The sequence below is a fragment of the Channa argus genome, chromosome 15 (genome assembly GCF_033026475.1).
Source record: "Channa argus isolate prfri chromosome 15, Channa argus male v1.0, whole genome shotgun sequence".
Taxonomy (NCBI): Eukaryota; Metazoa; Chordata; class Actinopteri; order Anabantiformes; family Channidae; genus Channa; species Channa argus.
Window position 1 is genome coordinate 22,610,294 of NC_090211.1, and position 21,103 is coordinate 22,631,396.

At 43.7% G+C, this 21,103-nt stretch overlaps 1 protein-coding gene across 5 annotated transcripts in view; it reads left to right on the forward strand.

Moving 5' to 3' along the window:
* Positions 1-16,879, forward strand: part of plppr2a (phospholipid phosphatase related 2a) — a 44,548-nt gene extending 27,669 nt beyond the window's left edge. For 2 of the 5 annotated variants that reach the window (XM_067477974.1, XM_067477978.1), the window contains exons 4-8: positions 9,589-9,709; positions 10,988-11,238; positions 11,460-11,636; positions 11,765-11,895; positions 12,687-16,876. In XM_067477974.1, the coding sequence (XP_067334075.1) occupies positions 9,589-9,709; positions 10,988-11,238; positions 11,460-11,636; positions 11,765-11,895; positions 12,687-12,795 (789 nt within the window). In that variant the 3' untranslated portion in view covers positions 12,796-16,876. Of the gene's footprint in view, positions 1-9,588; positions 9,710-10,987; positions 11,239-11,459; positions 11,637-11,764; positions 11,912-12,429 lie in introns of all 5 variants that reach the window. The other 3 variants (XM_067477975.1, XM_067477976.1, XM_067477977.1) reach the window with 3 other exon arrangements.
* Positions 16,880-21,103: the final 4,224 nt, after the last annotated feature.

Genomic DNA, 21,103 nt, shown 5'->3' on the forward strand with positions numbered 1-21,103 from the left:
TAGTTTTCCAAAAAAACGATTTTTCTTCTTGTCTACATAAGATGCCGGGTCTTCTAAACAAAAGTAAGTAGCTATAGTAGCTCAGACTCATATGAAATTACTTTCAAGTCTTAGGAACTAACTGTTGGTGTTGATTCTCTGAACTCATGAACTGCACATGAGTCTTCAGAACTTATACTGTATCTAAAGTGTATACGAGCTTCAAAGTTGGTACAGTTGGTGTAAATTTGTACAGTACTACTTGTTCCCGTGATGAAGATCATTTCCACCCAGTGTCTAAGCAGATTTACTAAGTTGTTCATCCGAACATTAAAGACAACGGAACACAGTTGTAGCCGAATGTGCGAGTCCGAGTTTGTCAGTGCAGGTCTTGTAGGTCCACAGTGTCGTCGCTGGACTCTAGTAACTGCACAGTTTCACTGACTTGCTGAACTTCGTGCTCCAGCGTCTCGGATTATCCTCCACCATTTACTGTATAAAATGTTGATGCTAACGCTGTCCGATTTTAGCCCAAAGCCGCGGCTGTATCTGCAGTCACGCTGATAATGCTCCACACACATACACACTGTTTGGCTCATTTTAGGGGCAACTTGAAAGTCTGTCTAATGGAGCTTGTAAGCCAGTTAAGTCTGGGATGAATTAACTCATTGGGCAGAGATTCGATCTGACATTTTGCTCCTCTGTGAATCCTGCATTTGATTTATTTGCGTCTCTTCTCCTTCGACCTCTCTTTCACGTCCTTTCTCCTCAACCTCCCTCTCTCCTCTTGTCTACGTTGACCTTTTTGCCTCCAGCTTCTATTCATAGCCCACTTCTCTCCTCTGTGTTCAGCTTTGGCCTTTTTTCTTCCAGCTGCAGTGTCATATCACATAATATTAGTTCCCACAGTAGAAGCACTTAAGAGTAACTTTTAATGTTTATAATATTGGCGGTTGCTAAAAAGGACAAAGGCGTCACCGTAAAATTGTGACCTCTGCAGCTCAAAACATCTACATCCACTTTGAAAAAGCTAATTAATCCACTTCCACACTAGTGAGACTCAGGTGTTAAACACCTAAACAGAGCTGCTCTTTACTCTCCTCCTCCCTCCATCTCTTCTCCACCTTTTTTGTTCATTTCTATACACGGTGTAACTCAGGTTAATGAACAGATGGCAGGGTGGGCTCCGTGCTGGGAGGTGGGGGGTGATGGGGTGATGGGGTGAGGGGGTTGGTTGCTGTGACACTGGCTGCCATGGGAGCATATGTGTCTGGGGGACGGCTTCCTCGCGTCTGCTCATGGACTTCTGCTCCTCCATCTGCGATGGGAAGGGCTTGTAGGAGGGGGGCTGATGTTAATTTAGGGTTAAAGTGGTTGGGGGATGAGAAAACATGGGGAAAAAGAAAAAGAAAAGATGAAACAAATTCAGGTCATGAAAGGACGAAGACGTTATTTTCTCCTCCGTCCACTCGTCTATCTGTGTATATCTGAAGCTGAGATCCAGTTACCACAGCCCCCACTGGGCCTGGAGAACAGTCACAGCTCATCTCAGCTCATCACTGAGCACAAGCAAAAATACAGGCACCACACACACAAAGAGGTAAAGAATGCATGTTTGTTTCATTCTTATAAAATCACTTTAAATGAAGGATGATTATGAACAACTGTAAACACATACATAGAAAATATAAGACACTGAATAATTTTTTGAATGTCATAAAATAATCAAAAGTATAATGGAAAGATGCAAAACAACCAAAAGAAGCAGGATTCACAATGAAAGTTTTGCACTTTCTCAGTTTTACTTTATGTAATGTTATATAAAGATAATAACAGAAGAACAACAAAGTACGAAAAGGCCTTTGTACAAAAATTAAAGAACACAAAAAAAGTTAAACAAAAAACATCACATGAAACAATTACAAAAGTAGAAACTGGATCTGCAGCAAAAGTCTGAAAAGTCGGAGGACATCAGTATGTCCAGCGTCCACTGTGGATAAACTCTGTCTCCTAAACATTATGTCCCCATACGACTGCAACATCGTTTTTTTAATTTTTTGTTTATGATCATTTCATGGCCAAATCATTGGAATGTAACGAAGCAAATCTTCTGAACTCTATAAAAAGCAGCTACTAAAGTAGAAACACTCTCTACATAGAAACAGTATTTTACACCATTGGCTATAACTTTAGGGAGTTTTCAGAGGATAGTGATAATAGTGATACTGATACTGTAACACGAGATCAAACTTCTTTAGGTTCATGTTGGATGTTTTGAGACAAAAGACAACATGAGCTGGTGCAGAAGTTGGTTTTCGTCCCTGCTAGTTCTTTGGCGTAAGCCTGACGTGTCACAGGATGCAGCCACTTTGACTGTTACCATGCGACTCACTGCTCAGTTTACCATAGTTGTAATTCGACAGACAACCTACTGGATTTGTAGCTTTATTATCAACATGGGGCAATTTGATCTATTGGCCACAGCAAAAGTAACAGGAGGGAGAGCGGTCGTCAGTAAAGGCTGGATAAAAGTGACACGCAAAGGAAGCTGGGTGGATGAAGAGGAAATGAAACTGGGATCTAAAGCATCAGATATTTTGGCAATTTTAACATTTTATTAATTTGTTCAAAATTGGAATTTATCCTGCAGGATTCAGGAGCATGCAGCTAACATTTTTTCAAGGTTTTATACTTGATTCCTGAGTTCAGATTTCATCCTTCGCATGGGCTCAGACTTAGTGACCTGCTGCAATAACCGGATTAGAAAACAGATGATGGTCTGTGGAAAACAGATGCACAGGCATAAAGCAGCTGCTGGTCCCATTGCTACACATTTATGAGGGATGTGAGATTTGCAAAAGGGGGACATGAAATTGAGCTGGATGAAATTGGAAGTGCAAAGGAGAAGGGCACCTACATATAGATACCTCCTTCCAGATGTTCCAGTGGTAGAACTAGGATGAAAGGTGAAAGAGAGAAAGAATGGGAGGGATTAGCGACGCTCCGAAACCAGGATGAAGAGGCTTTGCTTCTGTTCGACTGAATTAATCTGTGCTCTTTACAAAATGACAGTACAACACTACAAACAGGCTCCTGATGCTCAGCAGCATCACAGCGGTTACCGTGTGTAATCCCGCACTTCTTAGCACATCATTGTTGTGCAGATGCATCGAGGTTTGTGCGAAGTGGCCTCCGCCCCTGTGAAAGCGTTCGGTGTCCGTGTGTGCTGTCTGCATGGTGTCTGGCTGAAACACACGCTGGTGTCTGTACTTTCAGCCGGTGTCCTGAGAGCACATTCACAGTCCTGGGGACAAAGTGATGCTGATCCTCATGTCCTCAGTCCTCATCCATTAGTCCAGGTCTCCAACATCCGCTGCATCGCAGAGGCTGAAGTCACTGCAGATGATGCCGGATAATGGGAGGCCAGTGACAGCTACGCATCTCTCTGTACTTTACACATGAATAACCTTGTCAGAAACATTAGTTCTTGGGGCTGCAGCCAGTCTGGACGGTCCAGGAGCTGTGGCAGGCTCTCTGAATATTCTTAGAAAATATTAGCTCTGCTCTGTGGACCATCATGACTAATATGAGTCATAAAGTTTGAAGGTTGATAAGAGCAGATGTTTCAACTTTAATACGTGTCCAGTTAAAAGTTGGAAGGTTTAAATGCTTGAAGGACCTGCAGACATCATTAACATCACTGTACGTCATAAATTACACCTTGGATTTCATTGATGCTGTGAATGCACTAACATCAGAGACACCAGAAATACCAGGGTGGGAAAGTAACTAAGCATAAGTACAGTTATAGATACTTAACCTGCTTTAGTGCAGTATCTTTAGTGTACTTTAGACGGACAACATTAACAGTCAAGTCGTTTTAATATAAAAATATGAAGAGTTTTATTGTAAAAGCAGCTCCACCTTTAGCAGCGGTGACCTTTGACCCTTAGGTTTTTTCAGAATGACTGTACAGGTTTTGCCATAATAATCATAATCAGTATTTTTTAAATACATTGTTTCCTAAGCTGAGCATTTTGACTTAAAGTACAAGTACATCTAATTAGTATTTTAGTAAAAGATTTGGACAATACCTTTAGGCCAATTCTTGCACTTTTATCTGAGTATTGACTTTGTGTACTTGTACCACCTCGGCAGAAAGCTCAGAGGGGCCACGCCGACCCCTGGTCCTCCATCCCACTATTAAGACCACCAGTGTTAGTGTTAGTGGTTACTTTTCACAGGTGTGAAGTTGTTGGGGCTCAAACATTTGTGCTCCAATCACAACTAAACAACATTTAAATGAAAGTTATGGTCCCAGTTTTGCTTGTGTCACTGTGCAGTAGTCGTCTTTCTGATTTTGGGCTTATAGAATAAGTCGCCCTGTTTAATTCTTGTTGCCTGTTTTACGTCTAACACAGCCTGAATAGAGCAAGTAGCTGTTTGCAGGAGAGAAAATAATGGAAGCAATTTGCATCTCGCTGCTCCGCTGCAGTGCTGTCGCCTCATTTGTCCATTGCAGCTTTATTGACATCATTACCACAGTGTGATAACAGGACAGGTTGTCTCCAGACTCCTCTCCTGTCTTTAACTCCACTATATACAATAATTATTCATAAAGTCACATATAAGTATTGTAAAAGTATTGATTAGAGATGTTTTAAGTCGGCCTCCAAGATTTCCAACAGGAAGATTTTTAACATGTGGCTTTTATCCAAAACAACTTACAAGTCTGAAAAAAGTCAGTTTCCTTCCATTTAGTCTCAGTTACAATGAGGCTGATCAGAATCTGAACTCATCCAGGTTTTATCCCCAGTTACTGAGAGGGTGCCCACCTGATGACCCACCTGATGATTTAGCTGCAGATAGTGGGTCACACTGGTAATTTAGAAAGTTCTGTGGTGAGATTCATGGACTTATAAACAGATTTCTGTGGATTATAAAGTGATCCCTCCTTCCTACATGGTCTTTGTCACTTTTAAATTCCATCGCCCACTGCCTGTCAGATTTACTAGTAGATGTCACTAATTTACCACAAACTGATTACAATAATGCTGGAAAGTGACCTACTAAACCATGACAGTGATTCATAACTCACCATTCAATGGCATGATAACACTTGGACCTGCTGGGTTGTGGTGTCGGGCTCTTTCCTCAGGTGAGGACAGGATTCAGTAATGTTTGACATGTGCACCGGGGCAAAGCTGGTTTATAGGACTACTGGAGATGGATAAGTAGGGGTCAAGGAAATCTGGCCAACAAAAGCAGCTTCGCCTCATGCAGTGCTTTAAAATGCTTTTATACGTGTTAGTTCAGATCTGATGGACTCGAGAATGGTGTCGCCCAACACATTCATAGTAGTGAAGGGTCTGAAAAACGTGGGTGGAACATCCCTATTCATAATGTTACTATTAATGTAAACTCTTTCTTCTCCTCATCTTAATGGTGTTTCTCTAATCACTCCTGCTCTAGTCACCCCCCCCAACTCCCACTGCTCCTCTGCATTCATCATGTCACTCTCAGTAAATCATCCTCACTTATTGTGCTCTAATAAAAGTGAACTCGCACACTCACATCTGACTAAACTCACTCATAAAACTCTGATTACTCACACACACACACACACACACACACACATCCTCCAGCTTTGTAATGCCAACCACAATGGGCTCTGACCTAATCACGTCAGTATTAAAGTTGCATTACTTCACTCTTCTCTTTCATTCTGCACCTAAATCATGCATGTGGGTGTTCATGTAATACTTGTCTACAACCCTTTCTCCCAGTGTTGAAGCTCATCCTGCTGTGACACATTACAGCCCCAGATCCTCGCGTGTCCTTTAAACAACACCTTTCTGGACACACCTGCTCTCTCACAGTGTGGAGTGGATGAACAATTACGTTTATTGAAATCATGATCCGCTCAGCGGCAGCCTTGTCATGTTTTACTGTGAAGAGCAGTTGGGGAGGGGGATGGAGCTCAAAATGCTGCAGTGGAGAGAGAGCATGTGGAAATGCTGCTCGATATAATATGCTGCGTTATTCACACGCAAGGCAGCCGAACACGAATAATTAATCCCTGCAGTACGGCCCATAACCTCATCACCTTTCTACCTTTTCCATACTGCTCCTCTCCTCTTTATTCCTGCTGTATACTGCTGTCACTTTTTTAGTTGACCGCTCATAAACTTTCCCATCCCTCCTCCCCCAGGGCGCAGGTTTAGTTTCAGACCGTGCGGGTTAGTCTGTACATGGTGGATTGAATGACAAGCTGTAAACTGTTCTGGGACATTTGACCTCTGCCTAAAGTTACATGAGCCTCTTGCAAATCGCCTACAAATCGTAAAGAAAATACTAAAATCTGATATTTCCCCTCTTTTCTTTTCAAGTGGAGCTCTGACTGGCTGCTGTGAGTGGACGGAGGATGGGATGCATGTACAGAGTGTAGGTCATTTGTGCTTTGGAAGCTCAGCATTGCGTTAGGATGCAGAAGGCCGTGGGTTTAAATCCCACCCCAGCTTTATTTTTGAAACCGATTCTTTAAAACCTGCCAGATCGGCCCTGATATCGATTCTTTGTAGTGAATCTCTACTTCGCACAGATGTCTCTGTGCACTATGCCAGATGATTATTATAGACTTCCATGTTTGCTTTGATGAAGGTTCTCAATCAATGTGTGAAGAATCGAGTTGTAGGCTTTTTGTAGCCAATGCAGGAGGTGCAAGAGTTTTCATCCACCGTGGACAAAACATGTCACTTGCTGCATCAGACAGTGGAAACTCTGTGCAGCTCCTTCAGCAGCAGAGTGATGCTCCCTCGGTGTTACTGCAGATATTTCATCCCCACCGATGTGAGACCGTACAACTCAACAGTTCAGCTGAATATTCCTGGTCCTGCTTAATTACTGTAAATTATCTTGACGTTGTGTTTTTTATAAATGCTTTTGGATAAACATTGTTTATTCCACTTGGTAAATACTTCAAAAATGCTTTTTGCATTTTATACTGATCCTGTGAGCTGCTTAACGAGCGAATTTCACCGCTGTGGGATCCATTAGGTTTGATATTAGTCGTATCGATATTGTGAAAAATCTATCAGAGACGTTGGATAAGATTTTAGTGCTACATTATAATTTGATGTTGTGTTTGCACATTGTGCTTCATTAAGGCCCATTATTCACTGACCATTGCACCGTTTCCGTTTATGTTGTTGTCACTGGAACTGACTTTGAGTTAAAGCTGCACTACAACTTTTCTGTTCAGTTCTTATATGACATTGCACCTTTTGTATTGTTTGCAGCATTTTAGTATTTATATTGTGGGAGCTGTGAGGACTTTCTGAATATTTGCAAAAGACCTGAACAGGAGCTCAGTTTCGTTAATGCTATTTCATAAAATCGTTTTTTATTGTTATTTGTGTTGTTTGATGGTATTTTAGTGTGTGTTTGTTTGTGTGTTGGTTCGTTTGATCAGCAATTAAAAGGTTTGTCATACGGCTGCTAATGTTTGTGGTGGTGTGTCTGCACAACATAAGTGTTTTTGCTTTATCCATTTGTCCCCATGTTGATTTGGCACCGCTTTTAGTCGAAGGTTCGTGATGATTGAGTTAACACATCGTTCTTCTTTAAGAGAGACAGATCACCAGGGGAGTTTGGATGGTTGATTCTGAAATGTTTGGGGCGTTTTATGATACGATTTCCTTTGCACATTGTCTGTAAACAGCACTGGGCTTTAATTGTACTTCATGCTTCTAAAGACAGTCACCACCCACTGCTTTGCAGCTGTGCATGACCCCATGAGTGACAGCACACAGAAAAGCAGCCACTATAATGCTGTCCTCAGCCTGGCACTGTCCCTAACACCTCTGATTTGAGGCTCGGATTAGTATTTAAAGAGTTGTGTTTCACTAATGGAAGAAAACACTCGGCTGGGCACACACTTCACAGCGCTGCCGCACCAGCTGGACCCCTGCATTTCATTAGTTCATCTGACTGGGCTGGAGCCACTTGGAAAAGCTTATTAGCACAAGACTTGACTGAAACATGATCACATTTGCCCTTCATCACTTTCTCTTTCTCTCTGTAGTTTGGTTTCCTCCCCAGACAGCAGAACTTTGGAAGCGCCTCCAGTTCCACTGTTCTACATTTATTTCTCTTGTCTTTTCCGCTTAGTTCAATGTCTCAGTCTATCCTGCAGAAATCCCGAAGAGAAGAAAATGAGGAACCTTTTTTCTTGAGAGATCTGGCCTCCTTTCCATCATCGGTCATCTGGGGTGATGTCTGTGATGAAGGGCAGCTCAGCTGTCAGCTCGACATCGGAGCTCTGGGGTTTTTTCTTTTTGTCTAAATAACAACGCAGGATAGAATACTGGAGTGAAAACTGCTTGTGTCTATTGTGAATTTAGAGATGTGGAACAAACTTCAAGATGGAGGACGGGAGCAATTTCCTGAAATTGGGTTGAGGGACAGTCAGTTAAGGCAACTGACAGTAAAGTAAGGAATAGGTTAAATATGGATAGAGGTGGATGTGTTTGAGGTCATTCTGTCAGACCAGAGCAGAATGATCACTGTCTGTATCATTGTTTACTGGGTCTGTGTCGGCGTCTAAGTGCTGGAGGTGCTCATGCAGATCAGTCACAGCTCATTAAAGGATCATCAGTGTGGAGAAGCATCGCTGTTCAGATCACAGTCACCTGACCTAAGCCTCTGCCACAAGCCTGACACTCCTCACTAAGAGAACAATAGAACTGAGAGAACCCAGTAACGCTGGCTGCTATTTTTACATCTCTGCACAGTCTGGAGAACCACGCTTGATTAAGCAGATGATGAAGCTGTCTAATTGGATTTATTTGTAGTGCGAGCTCTGAGATCATTAGTAATGCTTATGAGTCTGAGCAGCACAGGGTCAGTCCAGGTGGAGCTTCACGGTTGAGCTGCTCCATCTTTGTGGTCCAATAATTCCAGTACTGTTACTCTCATCCTTCCTAATGTGAAAGAACTCTTTTTAAATCTGTATCTGACAAACTGTAAAATGTGATGTCTCACTCTGTTGGAGTGTCTGGAACTACAGAAACACTCGGTTCACTCTGATTGTACAGATACAGAGTACAGATACTGGCTACAGAGATTCTCATCCAGTCATTCAAACAATTAACTTTTATTACTGATGGTATAAACCAGCTGTCGTTAGTGAGAAGGAAGTGAGGACGTGACTCTTACTGGCTGGTCAGGGCACAGCCTCCATGCATGCTGGTTAAAGGAAGATAAGTTACACTATGGTCTGACGTGTCCAAAGGTTTTGTAACTTTAATAGGAAAAATAAGAAATAGCATCTAACCAACCATATTAACACCATACAGGAAGCTTTTCTCTTCAGTGGTGAATTATAATAAACTTTGCAGGTGACATTTTTATTACCAGCACTGCAGTTCCTGAAGCCAAGCCAGATAAAATGAACGACTTTATGTTTCTGTGTGTGGTTGAGGAGTGTAACCCCAGATTTTTAACAGATGTATAAACTGTCATAAAAATCACTTATTGTTTCCAACCATTGCTTCTGGTTGTGTGTGTGTCTGTGTGTGTGTGTGTGTGTGTGTGTGTGCGTGTGCACAGATTCTCGTTGGAGAGCTGTGTGCCTTCTTTACCAAGGCTGCAGCAACCCAGGAGAAGACCATTGTCACTGCAGACTGCTGCTACTTCAACCCCTTGCTGAGACGCATAATACGCTTCCTAGGTGAGCACTGTTTATTAGAACACAGCCTCTCTGCTCTTTACCTGCCTGCACAGGTGGGCGTGTCAGAACCCGTCGGACCCGAGATTAAAACGAAAAGACCTGCTCCACTTCATCAAGCAGAGCTGTGCGTACAACCGCAGAAAGGAACGTATGAATATTAAGCAGCCGACAAATTTGCATTGAACTGAACTGAATCTAATGAGGTGAAAGCTTCTGCAATTTCACACCTCAGCTGATAATAACGTGTAGATGCTATTTTAGGAAGGAGAAACTCATTATCACTTGCTTTATCTGAAAGTGCTGTTTTGATATTGGTCTCTGTCAAACATGTAACATGCTTTTCTTCATCTTCTTGCACAGTGGTGCGAAAAGTAACTAAACCATTTAGAATGATCTGAATTTATGTAAACATTTGTCTTTTAAATCTGATTATATCTTAATCTAAGTAAAAATAATGAACAAACACAATATGAGCTAATAACAGGTCAGGTTGAAGAATCCAGATTTGATTTGGGGCTCAGAGTGATTCTGAGTTGGCCAGATTATGTCAGAAGATGGGAGGCAGACTTTTGGAATTACTGGACTTTATTAAAATGTTCTGAAGGTGAACCAGCGAGGATGCTGTCGCACTAATGGAGTCTGGATGTGATACAATCTTAAAGGCAAAATAAGTCAAACAGGCAAGAGTCAAAGTGTTTTCTTTAGATAAAAGAAGGTTGTGGGGTCGAAGGTGACGGAGGTTTCAGATCTGGAATGGAAAACAGTAGTGCTGTTGATTCCTAATGAAACGTTTTTGTTGGATATTTTGAAGGATTTCGGGCAGATGTACTTTAAATTTAGAGGTGTTTACTTTATTCATACACTTTCTTCATTCAGTGCAGTTTGAGAGGATGGAGTGAGTCGTTATTTATAGTTGTGTATCATCGGCGTAGCAGTGCAAGCTGGTGATTTCCACTGTTGATATTTACATTTCACTGTCTGTCCTAGAGGGACAGTTTGAACTTCAGAGGGCAGCGTGGCTGATACTGAGGTGGATGAAGAAAAGTAGCAGAAATAAATAGCAAAGATGTGTATGTGGGAATGGACTGTTCGTCCCCGTCCAATTTATCATCAATTAGTGAGAATTCAGTGGAAACAGCTCTCAGCCAGCTGGTGATGCAGCAGGACAATGATTGCAAACACTAAATGTCTTTTTTGGATCTTAGTCCACAGCTCAGCTTAAAGAGAGAAGCTGTGGAATGTGACGGTGCATCTAAATGTACACGACCTTGCTTGCAGGTGTCTACGCCTTTGGCCTGTTCACCACCACCATCTTCGCCAACGCTGGCCAGGTGGTAACAGGAAACCAGACGCCTCACTTCCTGTCGGCCTGCAGACCAAACTACACAGCGCTGGGCTGCCAGTCCACCATGCAGTACATCTCAGAGCGCCGAGCCTGCACAGGGAACCCGCTGATTGTCATGTCAGCACGCAAATCCTTCCCGTCCAAGGACGCAGCGCTCAGCGTGTACGCTGCAGTGTACACAGTGGTAGGTCGGAGCTGAGGGAGGTGATTCTTTGTCTTTGCACTGAAAGTTGGTGTTTTGCTGAAGCACAAATGTGACAAAGTACAAAGGAAACAGACTTGATGAATCATTGTGTACATCCAGATGTTCATTCTCTCCAAAACCAAATAATTCAAATGAATTTGTGTGTGTGTTGTTTCCTCTGGTTGCTGTACTGCGTGTTCCCTCCTTCTTGGCCTCTGCAGATGTACGTGACACTGGTGTTTAGGACCAAAGGCACGCGGCTGACCAAGCCCACCATCAGCCTCACACTGCTGTGTCTGGCCATGCTCGTTGGCGTGATCAGGGTGGCCGAGTACCGCAACCACTGGGCCGACGTCCTGGCGGGATACTTCACCGGGACGGCCATCGCTGTGTTTTTGGTGAGGAAGACGAGGAAGAAGAATCCCATCAGTTAGCGGAGGCTTACGACACCCGGGGCTTATTAACCTTAACCAAAACACTTCAGGTGCGTAGTGTGACATGTTTAACACCTGCTCTCTGTCTCCAGGTGACCTGCGTGATTAACAACTTCCAGCGGTTGCAGCCATGTCCTCCCCCTCCATCGCGACCCCAGCGCCCGGAGTCCGTGCTGGGAATGCCCATGGTGACGCTGCCCTGTGTGGAGAGTCCACTCGAAAAGTTAAGTGGCCCTCAGGTAAGGGGCGGGGGTGGGCGTGAGGCATGGCTGCTCTCACAAAAGAGGGGCTGACATACGCGACCCCTTGTCTCTTACCTGAACCTTTTGTCCTGCTTTTGTCCCCAAAAGTGAAATACTCCCCAAATGTGCACGATCCAAGCCTCCCTCCCCCCTCCCAACAAAAAACACATCAATTTGAGTACAAGTGTGGTGAGAACACACCTGAGATTTGTTCTGCTGCCATCTCAGCCTTCTTTACTACTTATGTGTCCTTGTTATGGAGGACGCAGAGCCACTTATCTCTCTGAGGTGAGTCAGCAGATCGACTATTCAGATTTCATGCAGAGCAGCAGGCTGGAGGTCAGCTATAAATTCAGCCGAGGCTCCTGTTGGGGATGGAGCTTAAAGTTTAAAGCTTGGAGTTTAGTGTGTGGTCGTCTGTCGTCTGTCACCGTCACTAACCCTCACCTGACTGCCTCTTTTCCTGTCTCCCACCTGTCCTCTCACTCTGCTTCCTTATCCCCACTCTCCTCCAGCATCCCGCACTCTCCTCTTCCTCCCCATCTTACAACACCTATGTCCAACCATTCTAACCAACTTTGAATTTCCTCTCCTCGCCATCTCCATCATCTGTTTCCTTATTTCTGTTTTGGCTCTGTTGCATCTTCCTCTCTCTCACCTCCTCCTCCTGTGCATCGCTCTTGATTATTCTTTTCTTGGCTTTTTTCTCCTCTTCCCTCGCCTCCTCTCTGCCCCGTCCTCTGTCTTTCTCACTCCTGTCTTTCCCCTGCAGACTCCGCGAGGATCTGCGTTCGCTGAGATCACATGACCATCAGCCCTATCGGTTCCCCGCCACCCCCGATGTCCTCATACCGTCTCGCTCCATTTCCAGCGAAGTGTAGACGAGTCGGAGCGGCACTCGCCGCAGTGCGCCGCCCATCCGGCCCGGCGGTATGCCACGCTGCACCGCTCTTACTCCACACAGGTCTAGGCCTCGCCCTGCTGCCCGCTCAACCCCCGAGGAACCGATAGGAAAAAACTCTTCAAAGACTTTTTCACATTCAGTACGAATCTCTTGAAACTGTTTTTGGTAGAAACTCAACTGTGTGAACACATCAAACCACCAACAGTGTCCTGCTGCCTTTTCTTCTTCTTCTTTCTCACAACTGTACGAATGAGATTTCTGCCGTTTGAAGGAGGAACACGCTGACAGCCGAACATGACGGTGAAGTCCCAGGACAGGCCTTGATGTGGGCTGTTTGGAGGTTGGAGGCCACATTGGACCAAAGAAACCCACTGAAGGATCTGTGCGCTGCAGAGATTCACTTGTAAAAAGAAGCATCCTTTTAGCAAGCCACGCACACACACGCACACACACGCGCACCTGTCCTTATCTCATCCCTCTCTCACACACACCGTAGTCTGAGTAGCCCCCCGTCGGCTCTGGGTGAGGTTTACTCAGATCAAAGGATGTGTTTGCGAAGCACCAGACAAAAGCAAACGGGATGAAAGTACAGACATCTTCACGTCTTCTTCTTCGTGTTTTTTCTCTCTCACATAGTTGCAGTTTTACCAAAAAACTGACACGAAATACAGTTGTTGAGACAAAGCTGAGCTGCAGACTGCAGGCTTTTGTATTCTCCTCAGACGAGGAGCCTTCTCACAAAACACAGACGGTGTCACTTCCTCTGAACAAGGTTTACTGCAGTCATTTAATTATTCTTATTAATTTCTGAGATTTTATTACAGATTGGTTTATCGACATGTACATACGTTGTGGTTGCCATGAGCACTAAATGTCTCGTGACAGTTTTGCTGATTTTGATTTGCACACTCCCTCCAGTTGATGCTGTCTCCTCTAAAAGCACAGTCTCTCTTTAGCTGTACGTGACTCTAGAATCATCACTGTGCTGTGAAATGTGTCCCTCTGCTGGACAACACACACACACACACACACACACACACACTGTGTCAAGTAAAAGAGAGACAGGATGTCCTTCTGGTTTTGGTCAAAACAGATTCAGCTCTGAGGAAGCAGCTAACTGATCCGCAGTCACTAAAAGCCCAGATTCTACCCTGAAACCTCTGCAAATGCTGAGATGTGCTTGCTGCCATTTTCTCCTGGTTTTGACGGCACAGCTCCAAACTGCTGCTGCTGTGTTTCACCCTCTGATGCTCTTGTTCCCTCTTCATTTCAGTCAGGTCTCACAATCTGGATTGTTGCTTGTTCAGCTTGTTTGCAAAATGGCGTAATGTCTCTGCGTTGCTGCAAGAAGTGATTTTCTACATCAGAGGCACCATCACGCGCTTTCACGATACCTGTGGTTTGTGTTGTTGCTCAGATCAATTAAACCGATAAAAAGCACAAGGAGCTTTTATCAAGTAGCAGTGAAATAGTCTGCACTGTTTTACCTTAAGACTTTCCAAAGTACTTTACAACGATGCTTCTTTGAGAGCGTTTAACCTACGTTAACCAAACAACCGTGATGTTACTTTTATGAACATTGTTGTTAAGTTCGTCCCCACTTAACCACTAACACGTTGTTACCCTCCATAGTTCCAATGCGCCAGTTGTCGTATGAGTCGATGGGCGTCTGCAGGAAATGGTAGTTGCACCTTTCTACTCCCTCAAAAACAGCAAGTTTGAAGTTTCAGATCACTTTTTTGGTTTATACCTGTTTTAAGAATGTCTAAACCAGCACACTGCAAACTTTCCTCCACCTCGTCTGTGCTACTTTTCACATTCTGAAGCTGAAAGTTGCGCCTGCACTAGTCCTGAGGTCTTGATATACAATCACAACCTCCTGGACACATGTTGCATTAGACACAACCCTGAATAAAATCTGCAGAGAAATCACTGCTGTGAAAATCCCACATTGATGTGACTTTTGTTGCAACAGTTGCTAAATTTATACAACAACAATATTTTTGGTGTAAATTATCAAAACTGTTAAACATTCGATCAAGTTCACCTATTCGGGTCCTGTAAGAGAATCACAAAGTTCAGTCGTACGGCTCAGGACGGGACTCTGCTCGTGTGCATCCTTTTCCCTGAATCCACTTTCTAACTCTGAAACTTGTTTGTATGATATTGTACATAGCTCACTTTTGTATTCAGAGTGTGTTTTTACACGCGTGTCACCAACAATGTTATGGCAAATGTATCTGATGGTGAAAGAGAAGAGTGGGCATGAAGGTGCTGAGCCACTCCGACCACTGGATCGGACCACTCCCTCCTGCTCATGTCGGGAAGCTGACGTAAGCACAAAGTCCCAGGACTGCAGCGTGTTGAGGTTTGGTCCCTGAGGCGCAGTGGGACAAAGGCTGTAAGAAGGGTTGTTTTAACGCCTGAGCTACTGAGCATTTCCTGTCCACCCATTCTCTGTCCTTGTACCTCTGCTTTGGTCTTCACCAGCAGATCTGTGTCTTATGTTAATAAATGCTCCACTGTGTTCACCTCCTGTTGGTTAACATTGTTAATATTTCACTCTCTGCTCCATTGTGCTTTTAAAAAAAACACCAAAAGCATCATTTTCCTATCACTCCTCACAGAAACACTTCTGCTTTGTGTTACATGTGTGAAAGATCTCTGGACGTCTGTGGCCTATTTCTCCCAACAGTGAGAGAAAGTCTAAATCGAACAATCAAAAAAATTAGTGCTTGTTCTGCTGCACCAGCAGTTCTCTGGAGTTATGACGCTGCCATAGAAGCTGTAGCTTTAGCCTCCTGTTAGCAACAGCTGTGGAGTGACGTACCTGCTGTGCTGCTGCATTCATCACCTGTTCAGAGATTCTCAGACGATCACTGATCACATGTGTAAACTGCAGGAGAACAGACTCGAAACATAAAACTTTGTAATAAAACGTTGATTTGTGTATAGAAATCATAAAATTAATGTCACACTATGTTGATAATTTGGCTTTTCAGCTCCATCTTGTGAGGATCCTCCTGCCTTTGTTGCTTACAGCTGGAGTCTGTGTTTTTATTTTCTGTCATCATTCAAAAAAGCACCATCACAGCCTCAGCTTCAGGAGTGGGACACACAGAACCACTGGATAAAATTATTATAAGTTTCTCCATGTCCCTTTTCTTACTCTTCATTTATTTCAGCCTCCATCGAATGTCAAGGGTTTAAACAACATTTTAGTGAAACAAAACATCTGCAGGTGACCTGAGCACTGAGGCAGGCACAGGTAAACTGACCACATCAATCACAAGATGGCGTCTGCATCCCCAAAACCGTCTACACCGTCTGACCTAACTTCACTTTTTCTCAGAATGAATTTGAAAGTGTCACTGCTGTGCAGACAGGTGATGATGTGTCATGGTTCAGCTGAGCGATAGATGCCAAACATTATCAGGATATAGTTCAAATCATTCATTTTGAATGAGCCTTGTGGTGACGTCCAAGTTAATTCCTTGTATGCAAACACAAGGTCATGCAGCTAAAATCCCAACATGACAACTTTTCATGATGGAGACGTGTTATTGATGAGGTGCACTTCCTGTTTCTGCTTCAGTTCTGCGGATGAAGACCCTGAGTGTGTTTGACATAAAAAAAACATTATTTCTAGAAACACATCTGTACACAAAACACAACTCGCCCTTTAGGACTTTGGAGACTCCTGTGCAGTGGATGTTAAGCTCAGACGTGTCCAGAACTCGTAACATCGGTATCTGGATTTTACGGATGCTCTGTCACGTAGAAACAAACACACACCTTCAGGTCGGAGCTTGTTCTCCTCTAGTTCACCTGTCGACTCCGAGGCTTCGCTTTCCTGTAAAATCTTCACTAACTCGTGTTTTACATCAAAGAATAAACTGGCAGCGTTTGAGTACAGGTCTTCTTCAGATCTTCAGCTCTGGGGAAGAACCGGCTTTGATCGTGCTGCGGCAAAACCCGCTGTTTGTAAAGACGTGATGTGTGAGGAGAACAATAAACAGATGTTGCAGTAAGAAAATCAGTGTCAGTCCTTGTTTTGAGACAGTATTCACAGTGGTTTGGTGGCAGATCTACAGTCCTGCCTCAGTCCATCAGCTACACCTGCCGATCACTGAGGGTTTCATGGAGCTTAGCTGACACTGGGTGAGTGGCTGAGTAAACAGGTCACAGCCATGTTTTCACACAGCTGCAAATCGCTTTTCATGGGGGAAGTTTTCTGAGTATGTGAGTAAAATGTTCCCAGTCCTTTGTTCTTCACCTGTACTTGGGTTATTCTGCCTAAGAACATCCAGTTGGTCTGACTGCAGCAACATCACACTGGTTTGTGGTTGTTTAGACACATTGAGGTTGGATCCACTTCACATTTATGAACCTTTTAATCAAACCACCATCTTCGTTTGACTTTAACCAAAGTACTTTGCTGCCCAAAGCAGCCACACTCAGGCTTCTGACCCCTCACTGACCCCAGATACTTTGCATGAATTGAAGCAACATCCTACACAGATTTTGTTCTCACAAAAATGTCATCAGTGTTGCACATGAAGATCAGACTTTAGGAGACAGCGTTGCTGTCCCCTAAGGTCCCCAGGTTCAAACCAGGTGAGCAGACAGTGACTCAACACAAATGGACTTTTGACTCAGGACTGGTCCCTAATTGGCTCCAGAATTGACTTGACTCGTGAATGTTCAGAGTTTGAAGCAGCAGGTTGTGTTAACAGTCGAAACTGATTCAAACTGGTGTCGACCAAATCAAACGATCTAAACATAACCATGAAAACACAACCGATACTTAGAACATGTTATTTCCTGGTATATTTAACACTTTTAGCTACTGTTTACTTTTAAGATTAAGATTTAAACCTTGGGTGTATTTGAAATTTTACATTCAAAAACTAATTTGGAAATGAAAAAAGCAGTAGTTTCCAGCTGTTACTGATATGATGTTTGTAATATCTTACAATAAATGCAGTTTCTCCTTCTCCTCTGCTCTATTAATCATCAGAAACCCTTCAGATTTACCTGGTGACCCCGTCAGAGGAGCCTGACCCCAGGTGTCCATCAGAGTATTGCAGCATGAATACTTTTACTTTGATACTTAAAGTAAAATTATGAATGCAGGACTTTAACTTGTGATGTAGTATTTTGAACGTGTGAGTGAATTACACTCACTACCGACAGAGAACAGGCTCAGTGCTGCCACCGTGTGGTTTTACACGAATGTGCCCAATTTTTCCCTTTTTATGAGTCTTTACAATCGTTCAAATCTATCTGAAAATAACATTTTATGCAACTTCACTAAATGCATAACTTCATAAGTGGCTTATAAACATATAAAAGTAATTTTAAGGAAAGAAAACAGAATCCGTGTCCATGCTCACTCTGTCTGCTTCCTGTTTGCACACAGCACAAATCAGTAAGTCAACACAGATGGATTTATTTCACAGCTTTTATCTCTCAGTCCTACTCTCACATCACAGGACACATATCTGCTGTGTCCCAGTGGACGGATGGAGGTGGGAAAGAAGATTTTCATGTTTTCTGCTGCGGAATAAGCTTTAAACTTTAGCCAAAGTCAGTAAAACATTTGCTTCTTTTACTTGTTTAATATTATTTCTTTTCTGTAGTTTCCCAATAAATTCCTGGAATGTAATAATTCATGTTTATGAAATCCTGCACGACTCATCTGCTTACAGGACACAATGATCCCAGTTTAACATGTTCATCACCAAAGGGCAGATACTATGGCCTCTTTGACTCACTCTGCCCACGTATCTGTGACCTTTTATTCGCTCCAGCAGCAGTTTGTGAAGTGTGATTGCTCAGATGCTGAGGAGCGGTGGGTTTCTCCGTTTTAAATCATTTTAAAATGACCATCACACTGATCAAGCAACAGCAGCTCTTTAAAAGCTGTGCACCCCCGTTGGAAACGTCCTCTCCTGCCGGAGCCTGGGAGACTGAGCCTTTCTCTCAGTCGGTAAATGTCCTCTCATGATGCCTCATTAGACTCCAGTCGCTCTCACGAGAATATGCATTTGCGGGTGAGATCCACAAGATGGCAATGCACAGTGCATCACCGAGGTGTGCGTGCGTGTGCAGCGTTCATCTGTTCACGCGTCTTACATGAAGAGGTTTCTCAAGCTGTGTGAGAAGATGAACACAACAATCAAACGGGAGCTCGTGAGAAGATCTGCACCTGTGTCCGCTAACGAGCTGTAACGAGATCCATTTTCTTAATGTCACAGATAATGGAAAGAAGTAGCTCCACATCAGTGTCACTCTGGTTTCCACAGCGCGCGCCCTTTTCACTCATTTCAGGGATTCACATCCACACAACACAGAGAACACGGCGCATGAATTGCACTGAAAAGCTGATGAAAGACGCCGCACAGTACAGCTGACACTAATTGCAGCCAGCTCACTTCTCCAGACTTTTCAGAGAGCTGCACCTGCAATTCCTAAAAAACCTCTGCTTGACTGGGTTTAAGCGGCCGCTAAACATCCCAGTCAGAGAGGTTCTAAGGATGACGCCGTTTCCTCGGTGAAATCCCACCTGCAGCGTCTTTCTGCTCTTTCTCCTGCCCACACAGGCCTCATTAGTGCAGGCAGCACCGCTCCCTCGCTTCTTCTCTGCGTCGTTTTTTGGTGTTTTTAGTGACAGTTATTATCAGGCTGCACCAATCTTTTGGTTTTGAAGACGAACGTGATCGGCTTGACCACAGGCTTTAAGAGCAGGGGAAGATCGAGGAGCCAGGAGAATAAGTTCTGAGTGACGTCTTGGAGAGGAATCATGTTGTGTTTGTGCAAATGAACGTGTGTGATGTTTCTTGGTTTGTAGTTTAGTCGTTTTTCCCAAATGCACGTCCAGTCTGCACAGAAATGTTCTATTCCTGTAGAAAGTAATCGGCCAAAGAGTTTTGACCCTAAAGTGATCTGGACATTACCTGGAGGAGCTGTGATGTAAAACACACGTGGCCCTGCTCCCTGGTTCAGAGTCAGTGTAATGACTGCATGGACCAGACGAATGCCAATATGGGTGGAGACGCAAGTTATTGACAAGAAGATGCAACATGAGAGCTGAAGCTGAAATCGTCACATCCAGGTTGAGTTGCGAAGCCTGTCACAGCATGTGTGTTATACAGTACATGCATGAAAGGACTTAACAGTAGATTGCTGCAGATCCGGACCAAACCTGTAGTGTGTATGAAAGATGTTTCTGTCTTTATTCATATTATATGTCCACGTGGATGCTCAGTGAAGATATAAGAGATTTAGTCTTTCTGAGAGTCAGTGGCAAAAGGAACCAGGTATCATCAGCCTAATTAGCCAGCAAGTGAAGCTCTTCTGATCTTCTGAAGTAGATGTAAATGAGAACACGTGCAGCACTGACATCACGTTAGAACCCAAGCAGCTTGTGGGAACCAGAGAAACCGCTGTTTGGATGCGTCTGCATCTCCGATCAATGTAAAGAACCAAATTACAAACTCAGCCCGTCGCTCGGTTCATTAAAAAACCATGTTGTCTTGATCTTTGCTGCACAAATTCCGAGCACTGGTGATTAATTAGGGTTTTTTTTCTAATCCGCAGCTGTTAGCAGGTCTCTGCAGCCTATTCTGGTATTTTCCTTGTGGGTTTCTAAGCTTCGTTTTTTACTCTTGAACATACTGAAACTGTCCACGAGACGCACCAGTGACTGGAAGCACGTTCTATTCTGTTCTAAATTCCACATTTTTCCACTTAGTAACACTTGCTTTTTATTTATTAAACTCGAGACCATTTTTCCGCAGATGATTTTTAATGCTGTATCATCTGCATCGTCTGTTCCAGCTGTAAAACTAAATGTGGCTACAAATCGGGGCCTGTTTGTTCTTAAGAATGTCAAAGGATAAATCTGCCTCCATTTGGATCTGAAACTTAATATATACAACACTACACAACACTACACACCTTGTTTAGGTCAAGATTAGGTTAAGATTGAAAAGTGACAATAAACTCAATGATTATGAGATTGACGTTTTTGAAAATTCTATTTCAATATCAATCTGAAGTGACATCGCAGGCCTTGACTGACAGTGGAAACGAGCAGGTGGCAGACGACGGGGCGGACCCACCTCAAATTCCATCCCACTCCGGGTTGGCCTCTGTGTGCCGGGATTCGGGACGCGTGTTGAAAAGCGGAGTTCAGGGCGTCACTTTCCCTCGAGAGCATTGAGGAAGTGTCACGTCATCATCGTGGTTTAAGTGGAGAAGAGGAGCAGAGACGAGCCGGA